Source organism: Panthera pardus, unplaced genomic scaffold (genome assembly GCF_024362965.1).
Source record: "Panthera pardus isolate Hobbes unplaced genomic scaffold, ASM2436296v1 HiC_scaffold_8, whole genome shotgun sequence".
In the NCBI taxonomy this organism is placed as follows: Eukaryota; Metazoa; Chordata; class Mammalia; order Carnivora; family Felidae; genus Panthera; species Panthera pardus.
In genome coordinates, this window is record NW_026527013.1 from 74,929,778 (window position 1) to 74,943,504 (window position 13,727).

At 44.1% G+C, this 13,727-nt stretch overlaps 1 protein-coding gene across 2 annotated transcripts in view; it reads left to right on the forward strand.

The window, feature by feature from the left end:
* The window catches only part of VPS41 (VPS41 subunit of HOPS complex), a 186,385-nt gene that overhangs the window by 147,061 nt on the left and 25,597 nt on the right, over positions 1–13,727 (forward strand). For both annotated transcript variants that reach the window (XM_053898062.1, XM_019451110.2), the window contains 5 exons: positions 906–1,033; positions 2,794–2,938; positions 5,014–5,055; positions 5,203–5,253; positions 9,286–9,423. In XM_053898062.1, the coding sequence (XP_053754037.1) occupies positions 906–1,033; positions 2,794–2,938; positions 5,014–5,055; positions 5,203–5,253; positions 9,286–9,423 (504 nt within the window). The remainder of the gene's footprint in view (positions 1–905; positions 1,034–2,793; positions 2,939–5,013; positions 5,056–5,202; positions 5,254–9,285; positions 9,424–13,727) is intronic.

Below are 13,727 nucleotides of genomic sequence, written 5' to 3' on the forward strand. Positions count from 1 at the left end.
AACCAAACGTAGGAGGGAAACAGGATCCAATCAGAAGATCTGGGGTTTTCTACGAGAACCACAAAATGTGAGATCCAGCTAGGGGCTAGGACTAGAGCCAAAGTCCCAAATCCCCTACACAGAACTAGGTTTAGGGGCAAGATGGAAAGAGGACAAAGATGGTGTCTTGCTGATGGTGGGGCGCCGGTGACTCTGCTGTGGGAACAAGCCACTGTGTGTGGCACTGCCAGCTGCACAGGACACCTGTGTGACCAGTGCACACGAGGCCAGACACAGCGGGCACAGAAGGCAGGGAGGAAAGTAGCCAACTGGGGCAGCATCTTCAAGATCTTGAGAATGTCATCTAGAGTTACAGTTTGTCCAGAGTGAGGTTAGAGCAAAGCAAACCTAAGCTCCGTGTGTGCGGCATCGCGTTATTGGACACCTGGGGGGCTGCCTTACTTGCGTGGAACTGGATGGCACTACCTCTTCCAGAAACGGTAAGTGGAGATTAGTGGGCAGTAATTATCTGCCTCCCTCACTGCCCCCAAACCCAGAGCCTGAGAATTGGTGATATGTTCATGAACCAAAGTTTTGCTTGTTTGTCTGTTTTATTTTAGGGAGAGAGCATGTGAGTAGGGGAGAGGGGCAGAGAGAGGGAGAGGGAGAAAGGGAATCTTAAGCAAGTTCAGACTCGGTGCAGAGCCTGATGCAGGGCTCAGTCCCACGACCCTGGGAACATGACCTGAGCCAAAATCAAGAGTTGGACACTCAACCGACTGAGCCATGCAGGCGCCCCTGGACCAGAGTTTTGATCATAAAATTATTCCGTCTGTTTACATGAATACTTTTAGGCATCGTTTAAACCTTTTGGATTGTTACTCTGTGTATATAGAGTGTTCTTCTGTTTTCTCCCCCTTGATTAGGGTTTTGCCACTCTGATCCGAGAATGGCCTGGAGATCTGTACAATAATTCAGTAATTGTTCAAGCAGTTCGGGATCACCTGAAGAAAGATAGTCAGAATAGGACCCTACTCAAAACCCTGGCAGAACTGTGAGTACAATTTAGTGCTGCTTTTTCCAATTCAGTCCACATGAGGAGTTTTTCATATTTTAGATCTAGCGCACTCTGGATGGGGAGGACGCAGAAGAGGGAGCCTTTTGTACCATTTTCCTACATTCGGTCTTAGTAAAGTCCTTTCATAAACCTCCGGTGCACAGCTAGCAGGTGAGGAAAACATGTGAAACTGTACAAATGTAATGCAGTCTGTTTCCCTGAGGAGAGGGGACCCTCGTCAGCAGCTCCACGTAGAGGCAGTGGTTCCGGAAGGGAAGAATGCCAGGTCTTAGATTCCAGAAGAAAATCGGTTTCCCAGGCAGGCTCTGGATTCTGTCACTCTTGGATCTGCGTGTCAGTTAATCTCTCAAACGTCAGCCTCCTTCTCTGTAAGACAGATACATTCCTAATGGGATGATTTAAAAGCTTGAAGGAGAAGTCATAATTAAGAACTAATTAAGCACAGTGCCTGGCACTGAGTCAGAGCCTAGAAAATGGAAGCTTGGTTAATATTTTTCATATTTGTTGGGCACTTCAGGTGAGCTGGGCTTTCTTCTGTATGCCTGGGACACGAGGATAGGTAAGACACAGTCCTGCCTTGGGGCAGGTCTGGTCTAGTGAAAAGAGAAGCATACCGCAGGTCACCTCAGGAACCCTGTTCCTGTGTCAGCCTCTCCTGAGCATCCCTACCACCTCAGGCCACCCCTCCCTCATCTTCTTGTGTCTTTTGCCAAGACGAAGAAAGTGCACCAAAATGGCTTAGAGTTCAGGGGCGCCTGGGTGGCTCAGTCAGTTAAAGTGTCCAACTTCAGCCCAGGTCATGATCTTGCAGTCTGTGAATCTGAGCCCCGCGTTGTGCTTTGTGCTGACAGCTCAGAGCCTGGAGCCTGCTTCAGACTCTGTGTCTCCCTGTCTCTTTGCCCCTCCCCCATGCATGCTCTGTCTGTCTTTGTCTCTCAAAAATGAATAAATGTTAAATATTTTTAAAATAATAATTGTTAAAAAAAATTTTTTTTTATGTTTATTTATTTTTGAGAGAGAGACAAAGTGTGAGCAGGGGAGGGGCATAGAGATTGGGAGACACAGAATCCGAAGCAGGCTCCAGGCTTTGAGCCATCAGCACAGAGCCTGATGCGGGGCTCGAACTAACCGGCCACGAGATCATAACCTGAGCCAAGGCTGGATGCTTAACTGACTGAGCCACCCAGGCACCCCATAATAATTTTTAACGAATAATGGACAATTTAGGTTCAGTTGGTTTTAAGGAGCTGGCTTCAGAATTAATGTGAAAAACAGTGTTTCAATAAAAAAAACACGTGTCAGTTCTATAAGCTCCCCTTACAGAAAAGCTTTTGGGATAGAATCCATTTGCCAGCTGAACACTGCTTTAAAAAATTGGAACTGAATTTTTTTATTACTGGAATAAGAATTCCCTTTGTTTTGGATCATACTTTCTTTGCCTGGTATATGGGCTTTTACGAAAAATTTTTGAAAATTTCTATAAAAGAAAATGTTTAGTACTTGACCATTGTAAATTCCCTGAGGTTTGGCGAAATGGGAAGCAAGGTTCTGAAAAAGAAGTTCTTACTGGTCACATATAGTTAAATCCCAAAGAATAGTCTTCCAAATAAAGTGGACTTTTCTATTTAAACAAATTTTTCAGTTTTTCGTATTGCAAAACATGATTTGTATATGTGTATGTGTGTGTTTAATTGAAGTGTTGATGAACATTAATGTAAAAAATTTTGTATTACCAGGTACACCTATGACAAAAATTATGGCAATGCTCTGGAAATATACTTAACATTAAGACATAAGGATGTTTTCCAATTGATCCACAAGCATAATCTTTTCAGTTCTATCAAGGATAAAATTGTTTTATTGATGGATTTTGATTCTGAGGTAATGCATTTCTTATTTTAATACCGATCAATTATTTTTACTCTTCTAAAGTTTTAATAATTGGACACCTGTTCAAATGCTGGAGAAGGTAATAAATCAAGTAGCTTGGCTGTATAATCATGTTCAGAACACTGATCCTCACTAGATGTTCAGCTGTATATATATATTTTTTTGAAGCTTATGTATTTCGAAGGAGAGAAAGAGCATGTATGTGCGCCGGGGAGGGGCAGAGAGAGAGAGGAAGAGAGAGAATCCCAAGCAGGCTTGATCTCACAAACCTTGGGGTCATGACTTGAGCCGAGATTAAGAGTCAGATGCTTAACCGACTAAGCCACCCAGGTGCCCCTAGATGTTAAGCTGTTTTAGTACTTGGGATTCAGGAATCCTTTACTTGATGTGGTTATTCTGCAAAAGCAATCATAATCTCATGTGGAACTTGGAAAGTTGTGTGTGTGTGAAGTAATTGTTTCGTCAAACAATTCACATAATTCATAGAAACAGAGAAACTAGCCATACGCTCTGGCTCATTCACCTCTCTTAATTGTATGTTCCAGAATTAAAATTTTAGGTGAACTTCTGTTTTGATCCATTTATTGTGATTTTATTCGTTGGCATTCACAGATTCGGCATGTGGCGTTTCCACTGGGTCAGACGTGGAGGATGTGTTATTTTATTGCATGACAAATTTGAACAGTGGATTTCTTGACCATTGAGGGCACCCAGACTCCACAGCTCACAGTGGCCTGTGTGTGTGTGTGTGTGTGTGTGTGTGTGCGCGCGCACGCGCACGTGTGTGTAACATAGAAAGCTAATCACAAGTAACCGTGATGGACGTAAAGTTCATAGAACACAGTTCCTCATTCAGAAAATTGAAACTTTAGCTGAAGAGTAGAACCCGTAAGGCTCCAAAAGAATTAAACTGACTTTTTTATTTTATTGCATTAAAGGATGTTCTGCACTATATTATGTATGTACGTATACATGTATATTGTGTACATACTATGCTAATGCTACAGATAGTCGTCATAAACTTAAATAGAAGCTAAATCCACTTTTTTTTCCCCTGAAAGATGCTTTTCACCCTTTTTTTGTACTGAATGGTTCAAGTCCTTCGGGACTGCCGATGTAAAAAGAATGAGTGCAGTTCTGAAGAAGTTCAGGGGCAGAGGGGCTGCTTCTCTGGCACAAGATGATTAAGAGGTTGAAGTGCTTATATAAAAATTAATTACATTTCCCCTTATCTGTTCTCCCCATATTCCTACCCCCCATCCCCGCCATGTGTCTCCAGAGCCAAGTTTGACATGTGTAGCTGTTCAGGAGTATGTGTAGCTGTTAAGAGTATGAACCAAAGTTGAGGAATCAGAGTTTTCTAATTAGAAGATGCCTTAAGGATAATCTCTACCATTGTCACATTTTAGAGGGGAAACCAGTGGAGTGGGTAGGTAGGCAGCAGCAGACTCAAGAGCAGGACCTGGGCTCAGGTATCACGAATGACACTCCGTCTGATGGGCTGTCTTCTCACTCCCTGTTGTTACAGACACAGTCTCATGTGTGTTTTGTGAATGTTAAAGGTCAATAAAGTAAATCCTGAAAGTATTTGTATCCGTATGAGACTCCAGGTATCTAATTGTTTTCCTGGCTCTCAGCCTCTTCTCCACATAAGACCAGCCCCTTACACCTGTGAAACCCATAGAGGGTCTCAGTGAAGGTTCAGGCGGCAGGAAGCGAAGCTCACTTTTGTGGTCCTGGGAACAGTACGCTCTCCGTAGCTAGCAAGAGTGACAGGAGTGACGGAGGCTAGAATATGTGTAGACGAGATGTTTGGTGTTTGGTGAGTTGTAGCAGGACGGTGTTTTAGTGGTGTGCTAAACGTGCAGTCCTCAGATTGAGACACATTAAAATACGTTCATTTACAAGTGTCTCCCTTAAGGGCTGTTATAATGCAAAGGAACCCGTATGTGTGGAAAAGAAACCCTCCACCGTGAACTGACAGCATGCAAGGTACACTGTGTTCAGTGTCCTCTTAACACAGCACGTGTCAATGACTGTGGCTACTTTTTTTTGTTTTATTTCAGAAAGCCGTTGACATGCTTTTGGACAATGAAGATAAAATTTCAGTGAGTGTCTTTTGTTTTCATATGTGTTGCCAGATGAGTGCCTGAGAGCACCCTAGCCATAAGGAAGAGAGATATTTATCAGACAATCTTGCAGCTATGTTTGTGTCCCCCTGTAACTCCATGTTTAAAAATTCCTTTTCTCTCTAGATTAAAAAGGTGGTGGAAGAATTAGAAGACAGACCAGAGTTGCAACACGTGGTGAGCATGACTGTCTTCATTTGCCCTTTTAACCGCACAGTGGTCGAGCCACCTGTCCATATTGGTGGGGGATATTGGCGTGAATTCGCTCACGACACTACTTGGATTAGAGGTTTGACCACACACCATAATCTGCAATTAGTTTTGCTCTGACCCCCCCCTCCCCCCTCCGCTAGCGACTAATTACAGATTGGGTACTTTAACTTTGACTCATAATTGTGATTTTAAGAAAAGTTATCATATTCATGTTTGTATCACCAAACTGTGTCCAGAAGCAAGGAGTAAGCACCTTGCTTCTGGAGTTACCACTGAATACAACTGCAGCATAAATTACAACACCTCAGAAGGATCCAAGAACAGAGCCCCATTTTTGTGTCCTTCACCCTCATGCTAGCTCATCCCTCTTCTCTCATTTGGCCTCAGTGGTAGTACTGTTAAGGCCTATTCTAGACTTCCTTGAGAGGCTACTTGGATTCCCTAAATAAAGCAGGAGTGCATGTCTTCTGTGTCTTTTAAAAATGATATGAGAAAAGGCTTCAGAGAAAATAGATGGGTCCAGTAGGACTGTGGGCATCAAATTTGATGGGGCTTGATCCCACTTACAATTGGACCAAAAACCACAAAATACTTAGGAATAAACCTAACCAAAGAGGTAAAAAAGATCTGTACACTGAAAACTTTAGAAAGCTTAGGAAAGAAATTGAAGAAGACACAAAGAAATGGAAAAACATTCCATGTTAATAGATTGGAAGAAGAAATATTGTTAAAATGTCTATATTACCCAAAGCAGTCTACACATTCAGTGCAATCCCTGTCAAAATAACACCAGCATTCTTCATAGAGCTAGAGCACACAATCCTAAAATATGTATGGAATCAGAAAAGACCCCGAATGGCCAAAGTAATGTTGAAAAAGAAAACCAAAGCAGGAGGCATCACAATTCCGGACTTCAAGCTGTATTACAAAGCTGTGATCATCAAGACAGTATGGCACTGGCACAAAAACATACGCTCAGATCAATGGAACAGAATAGAGAACCCAGAAATGGACCCACAGATATGTGGCCAACTAATCTTCAACAAAACAGGAAAGAATATCCTATGGAAGAAAAAGACAGTATCTTCAGCAAATGATGTTGGAAAAACTGGACAGTGACATGCAGAAAAATGAACCTGGACCACTTTCTTACACCATACACAAAAACAAAACTCAAAATGGATAAAAGACCTAAATGTAAGTAAGATAGGAAGCCATCAAAATCCTACAGGAGAAAACAGGCAGCAACCTCTTTGACCTCAGCTGCAGCAACTCCTTACTAGACATGTCTCCGGAGGCAAGGGAAACAAAAACAAAAATTAACTGTTGGGACCTCATCAAGATAAAAAGTTTCTTCATGGTGAAGGAAACAATCAGCAGAACTAAAAGGCAACTGACAGAATGGGAGAAGATATTTGCAAATGACATACCAGATACGGGATTAGCATCCAAAATCGATAAAGAATTTATCAAACTCAACACCCCAAAACCAAACAGTCTAGTGGAGAAATGGGCAGAAGACATGAACAGACACTTTTCCAAAGAAAACATCCAGATGACTAACAGACATGTGAAAAGATGCTCAACATCACTCCTCGTCCTCAGGGAAATACAAATCAAAGCCGCAGTGAGATACCACCTCACACCTGTCAGAATGGCTAAAGTTAACTCAGGAAACAACAGATGTTGGGGAGGATGTGGAGAAAGGGAAACACTGTTGCACTGCTGGTGGGAATGCAAACTCGTGGAGCCGCTCTGGAAGACAGTATGGAGGTTCCTCAAAAAATTAAAAATAGAACTACCCTGTGACCCAGCAATTGTACTACTAGGTATTTATCCAAGGGATACAGGTGTGCTGTTTCGAAGGGACACATATACCCCGATGTTTGTAGCAGCGCCATCAACAAAAGCCAAATTACGGCAAGTGCCTAAATGTCCATCAACTGATGAATGGATAAAGAAGATGTGGTGTAGATACACAATGGAATTCTACTTGGTGGTCAAAAAGAATGAAATCTTGACATTTGCAACAACATGGATGGAACTAGAATGTATTATGCTAAGCAAAATAAGTCAGAGAGACAAATATGATTTCACTCATATGTGGAATTTAAGAAACACAACAGATGAACATAGGGGAAGAGAAGAAAAAATAAAAACAGGGAGGCAACCATAAGAGACTCTTAAATACAGAGAACAGACTGAGAGTTGCTGGTGGGGTGTTGGGTGGGGCAATGGGCTAAATGGACAAGGGGTGTTAAGGAGGACACTTGCTGGGATGAGCGCAGGGTATTAAATGTAAGTGATGAATCGCTAAATTTTACTCCTGAAACCATTATTACACTATATGTTAACTAACTTGGATTTAAATTAAAAAAAAAAAAATTCAGTGGGGGCTCTTGTATCTTTGCCCACCTCTTTGTACCCCAAGAGGAGGCTCAGGGGATGGAGTCTTTAATCAGAAGTCAGTTTCACACAGGAAGCTTTTTGAAGACTCCAGGATGGGAGTGTGAGGTACTTTGTTGTTTTGTTTCAGTCAGGGGTTGTGCAGATGCTATTGTGATAGCGTTCACGACTGGAAATCTCAAGATTGTCCGCTTTAGCAAGCAAGGTGCCACCATGCTGGCCACTTTGGGATTTGTGTATAAAGCAATGATTTCTGGTCTGCTTGAGGCTTGAGACAGGACTGCCGGTGGGAGGTAGCTGCATGGTAATTAGTACAGTGGTGAAATGGTGAGAGCGCCCATCAAAATGGCTCCCCTCAAAGTGGCTCCTCTCCCCTGTCAGGCAACATAAGGTCTCTGAAAATTGGCCTTGGCAGATGTGACTGAGCCTTCCCATCCCATTGCACCTCTGGCGACCTGCACCGAGTGTCCTGCTCACACGCCGACCCCAGTGCCAGGGGACAGGCAGGGCCGCCATCAGACCACCGTGGAGTGCCAGCCACTCTCTGCCCCCTTCTGGCCTTGGGGAGACATGAAGGGTTTACCTGAGGAGCCGTTTCTCTGCGTGCGTGTGTCGTGCTTAGACTCGTTTAGTGAATGTCCAACTCCAGCTAACCTAGTTGCAGTCACAGCTTCAGGGGCAAACCGAGGCCCCGTTTCTCACAAACCAGTTCACTCGACGTGGGAATGTACTTTATGTGACAGGTGCCATCAGGACTGTCCGACTTGGGTGGGTAACGGGGTGTGTGTTTACACTGAACACTAAGTACACATCAGACGTGGATTTCTGACTTCGGCATAATGTATTGATAGACTTAATCTTGCCTCTGAGTAGAAAGTGAATGACTCACTTCCTTTGAGGTTCATTCACTTTTTCAGACAGCTTAGGGAAAGGAATCGGTTTGGAAAATTGGCTCAGGACACCTGTACTCCTCTTGATTTTTAACCTTGGATGTCACCAGAACACGCAGCATGTCATTGCAGACACAGACCTCAACAAGGCTTAGCAGATGCAGAATGTGTGAGAATTAGTTTAGCACTTGTTGCTTGAGCTTCTAAGAACATACTCTTGTCCCATGACTGTACCACCTTAATGTAGAAGACCAGAATTTTTAGGATTTAGGAAGGCCACTAATCAAGCATTTTACTTCTGAGGCGAAGCAGACGATGGTAATGATATTAATAACTATTATTAACCTTTCTCTAGTGCTTAGTAAACGCCATTATGGATCCAAGTGTTTTATACCTGGCAACTCATTCAGTCCTCCCAACAACCTCATGAGATTTTTGCAGATAGACTCCGTCACAGAGAGGTCAGTGACCTGTTGAGGTCACATGGCTGGTTAGTAGAGCCAGGTCACTCAAGGCCATTCTCGAAAGAGTACCAGAATGTCCTTGCTCTTCTGAAGGTGTTCTTTCCACTTTTCCTCCACCTAGAGATTTTCCTGAAATCTGCTTTTCCCCCAGGCTATTTCGAATCGAACACAGCAGTGTAAACAGGTATTGTTTTTCTTACTCTCATATTCATGGTGTATTCCTTCGTTCCTTTTAGTATCTGCATAAACTTTTCAAGAGAGACCATCATAAGGGGCAGCGCTACCATGAAAAGCAGATTAGCCTTTATGCTGAGTATGATCGACCAAACTTACTTCCCTTTCTCCGAGATAGTACCCATTGCCCACTTGAAAAGGTAAGTCACAGGGGCACCCGGGTGGCTCGGTCGGGTAAGCGTCCGACTCTTGGTTTCAGCTCAGATCGTGATCTTGCACTTCGTGAGTTGGAGCCCCAAGTCGGACTCCACTCTGATAGCACAGAGCCTGCTTGGGACTCTCTTGCTCTCTTCTCTCTCTTTCTCTCTCTCTGCCCTTACCCTACTCACATGTTTTCTCTTTCTCTCTCTCTCTCTCTCTCTCTCTCAATAAATAAATAAACTTTAAACAAAAAGAAAAGAAAAGGTAAGTGACAGACTCATCCCATACACTTAATGCTGGGGCATCCTGATGAGAACTGGAGGTCCTGTTGGCTAAGATTTTGGTGAAGAGTTAGAGCATTTCTGCTCCAGGTTTAATTGGAATAAAGGTTTAATCCGGGGTCTAGGACTCCACCAATCATCAAGCAAAAACGGTGTCAGCGGGGCGCTGCGTGGCTCAGTTGGTTGAACTTCCAACTTTGGCTCAGGTCATGATCTCAGGTGGATTTGAGCCCCGTGTCAGACTCTGTGCTGACAGCTCAGAGCCTAGAGCCTGCTTTGGGTTCTGTGTGTCTCTCTCTGTCCCTTCTCTGCTCACACCCTCTCTCTCTCTCAAAATAAATAAACATTAAAAAAAAAAGAATGGTATCAGGAGTCCGAGTCAGTTTACCAGGGTCAGAGTGGGGCCTCAGAGCAACCTAGGAGGGAGACCCAGGCTACCCCAAGCCGGAGGCGGTTGTCCCAGACTCAAGGTCAGTAACTTAGGTCCTGCACCCTGTCTGCTTTCCACATCCACATCGTTGGCATCTCTGTATTTCTCTCTTATGCTACATAACATTATAATTATAATAAATTGCTAGTCTCTTTCCCACTATCCTGTACATTCTTTAAAGGACAAGGAGTTTGTCTCACTCATTTTTGATAAACCCAGCAGCCAGCACTCATTAGACATTTCCTAAATGTCTGTTGTATCGTGAGTGGGTGAATAAATGACTACGTACAAGATTCTAGTTAGGACTGCACATGAACTAGTAAGTTTCATGAGCCTGCTCTTTCAACACAGTTGATACCTACCACGTAGGTACTAGAAACTGAGCAATCCAAGGGAACCAGTGTTGTTTCCCGTGGTTCTTCTTGCTGTCTGGAATGCTGTCTAACATCTACAGGTATCTTCCTGAATTCAGATGGCCAGGTAACAGGAGAATAGGGAAGATTGCGGCGTAGGAGGACGCTGGGCTCACCGCGCGTCCTGCTGATCACTTAGATTCCACCTACACCTGCCTAAATAACCCAGAAAACCGCCAGAGGATTAGCAGAAAGGAGTCTCTGGAGCCAAGTGCAGACGAGAGGCCCACGGAAGAGGGTAGGAAGGGCGGCGAGGCGGTGCGCGCTCCACAGACTGGCGGGAGGGAGCCGGGGCGGAGGGCAGCCTGCCGGCCAAGCCAAGCCCCCGAGTCTGGCTGGCAAAAGCGGAGGGGCCGGACAGAGTGTGTTCCAACAGCAAGCACGACTTAGCATCTGAGAGGTCATAAGTTAACAGCTCTGCTCAGAAAGCGAGAAGGCTGGAGGACAACGGGAGGGAGAGTTGTTGAGCCCCGGACGACAGAGCTCAGCTTGGCGGAGAACAAAGGCGCTCGCCAGCGCCATCTCCCTCGCCCATCCCCCAGCCAAAATCCCAAAAGGAACCAGTTCCTGCCAGGGAACTTGCTCGCTCCACACAAAGACCCAACGCTGTGCTTCTGCAGAGCCAACACTCTGGCAGCGGGTCTGACTCCCTCCCGCTGCCACACAGCCCCTCCTGAAGTGGATCACCTAAGGAGAAGCGAGCTAAGCCTGCCCCTCCTGCCCCCGTGCACCTTGCCTACCCACCCCAGCTAATAGGCCAGATCCCCAGCACCACAAGCCTGGCAGTGTGCAAGTAGCTCAGACGGGCCACGCCACCCCACAGTGAATCCCGCCCCTAGGAGAGGGGAAGAGAAGGCACACACCAGTCTGACTGTGGCCCCAGCAGTGGGCTGGGGGCAGACATCAGGTCGGACTGCGGCCCCGCCCACCAACTCCAGTAATACACCACAGCACAGGGGAAGTGCCCTGCAGGTCCTCACCACTCCAGGGACTATCCAAAATGACCAAACGGAAGAATTCCCCTCAGAAGAATCTCCAGGAAATAACAACAGCTAATGAACTGATCAAAAAGGATTTAAATAATATAACAGAAAGTGAATTTAGAATAATAGTCATAAAATTAATCGCTGGGCTTGAAAACAGTATAGAGGACAGCAGAGAATCTCTTGCTACAGAGATCAAGAGACTAAGGAACAGTCAGGAGGAGCTGAAAAACGCTTTAAACGAAATGCAAAACAAAATGGAAATGACGATGGCTCGGATTGAAGAGGCAGAGGAGAGAATAGGTGAACTAGAAGATAAAGTTATGGAAAAAGAGCAAGCTGAGAAAAAGAGAGATAAAAAAATCCAGGAGTATGAGGGGAAAATTAGAGAACTAAGTGATACACTAAAAAGAAATAATATACGCATAATTGGTATCCCAGAGGAGGAGGAGAGAGGGAAAGGTCTGAAGGGGTACTTGAAGAAATAATAGCTGAGAACTTCCCTGAACTGGGGAAGGAAAAAGGCATTGAAATCCAAGAGGCACAGAGAACTCCCTTCAGACGTAACTTGAATCGATCTTCTGCACGACATATCATAGTGAAACTGGCAAAATACAAGGATAAAAAGAGAAAATTCTGAAAACAGCAAGGGGTAAACGTGCCCTAACAAATAAAGGGAGACCTGTAAGACTCGTGACTGATCTCTCTTTTGAAACTTGGCAGGCCAGAAAGGATTGGCATGAGATCTTTAATGTGCTGAACAGGAAAAATATGCAGCCGAGAATCCTTTATCCAGCAAGTCTGTCATTTAGAATAGAAGGAGAGATAAAGGTCTTCCCAAACAAACAAAAACTGAAGGAATTTGTCACCACTAAACCAGATGGCCAGGTAACAAATACTTTTTAGTCAGCTGTATGTATCAACAAAACAAAATAAAAATGTATTTGACCCTAAGAGATATGTATTAAGAAGTTGATTCAGGGGCACCTGGGTGGCTCAGTTGGTTAAGTGTCCAGCTCTTGGTTTTGGCCCAGGTCATGATCTCATGGTTTGTGGGTTCGAGCCCTGCATTGGGCTCTGCACTGACAGTGCAGGGGCTGCTTGGAGTCTCTCTCCCTGCCCCTCCCCGACTCACATGCTGTCTCTGTCTCTCACTTGTTCTCAAAATAAATAAATAAAAACTTAAAGAAAGGAATTGATGGATGGCAATGCAGTTGATGTGCACTGACCACATCTAGAGTTGCTTCTTCAGCCATGTTGATAAATGTATTGGATTTATTATGAACCAATTTCAGCTCGGGTGATTTTCAAAATCTGTACTTAATGAAAAAATATCTTGCCTGCATATTAGTTGATGAAAAACTTTTAACCTTTTAAATTTGGGTCCTAAGACATTTTCCCAAGAAAAATTGGGAAATCATCATCTTACTCTACAAAATAAAAGAGAGGTTTCCCTCTTCTCGCTACAGACTCTGTAATCTAGAGGACGAAAGTGAGACTCTTACTCTTTGAACAGTGCCCCTCCGTTCGTATCTCACTTTCTGAGGAAATGACATTTGCTTCCAGGAGGAGGGACTGACGCTGGGTGTGGGTCTCTGTCTGAGGAGTCAGCCGTGACCAGCCGCCACCCCGGGCTCCTTCTCATTCACAGAACTCAGGTGTGGGGGCACCACCCAGATCCCAAGATGTTGGCATTTCTCACCCTTTCAACCCATCAGGCGTTTTCCAGTCTAGTAGTGTTCAACAGAAGGCACGCTGTTCTACCTAAAAGGGGAGCCTCAGAAAATTGCAGACCTACGAATGGCACTTGTAATACCTAGAACTTGCTTAGAGCATCATATAGACCTTTTAGAATTTTTCTCCCTGATCCACTGAGAAGAGCCAGTTGCATGTAAATGAATTTAACAGAAGCATATTGAAGCTGATTATGTTTTAAGTAGGTTTTTTTTTTTAAGTTATCTCATGTTTTCCACTGAAAGAGAATTTTGAATAAAATGAATTAGAGCTGGTTATGGTAGAGACATGCCATTAAAAATAATCAAGTCAACAAGCTACCTTTTTAGAACTTTCTAGATGAGCTTTCCTGTTACAGATCCTTGAGACTTCTTCATAAGAGATTATCTTTCATCAGGATCCATTGTGTATATCCATCTGTATATTCGCACAAAAATATATCATTATCCTTGCTCAGGTACA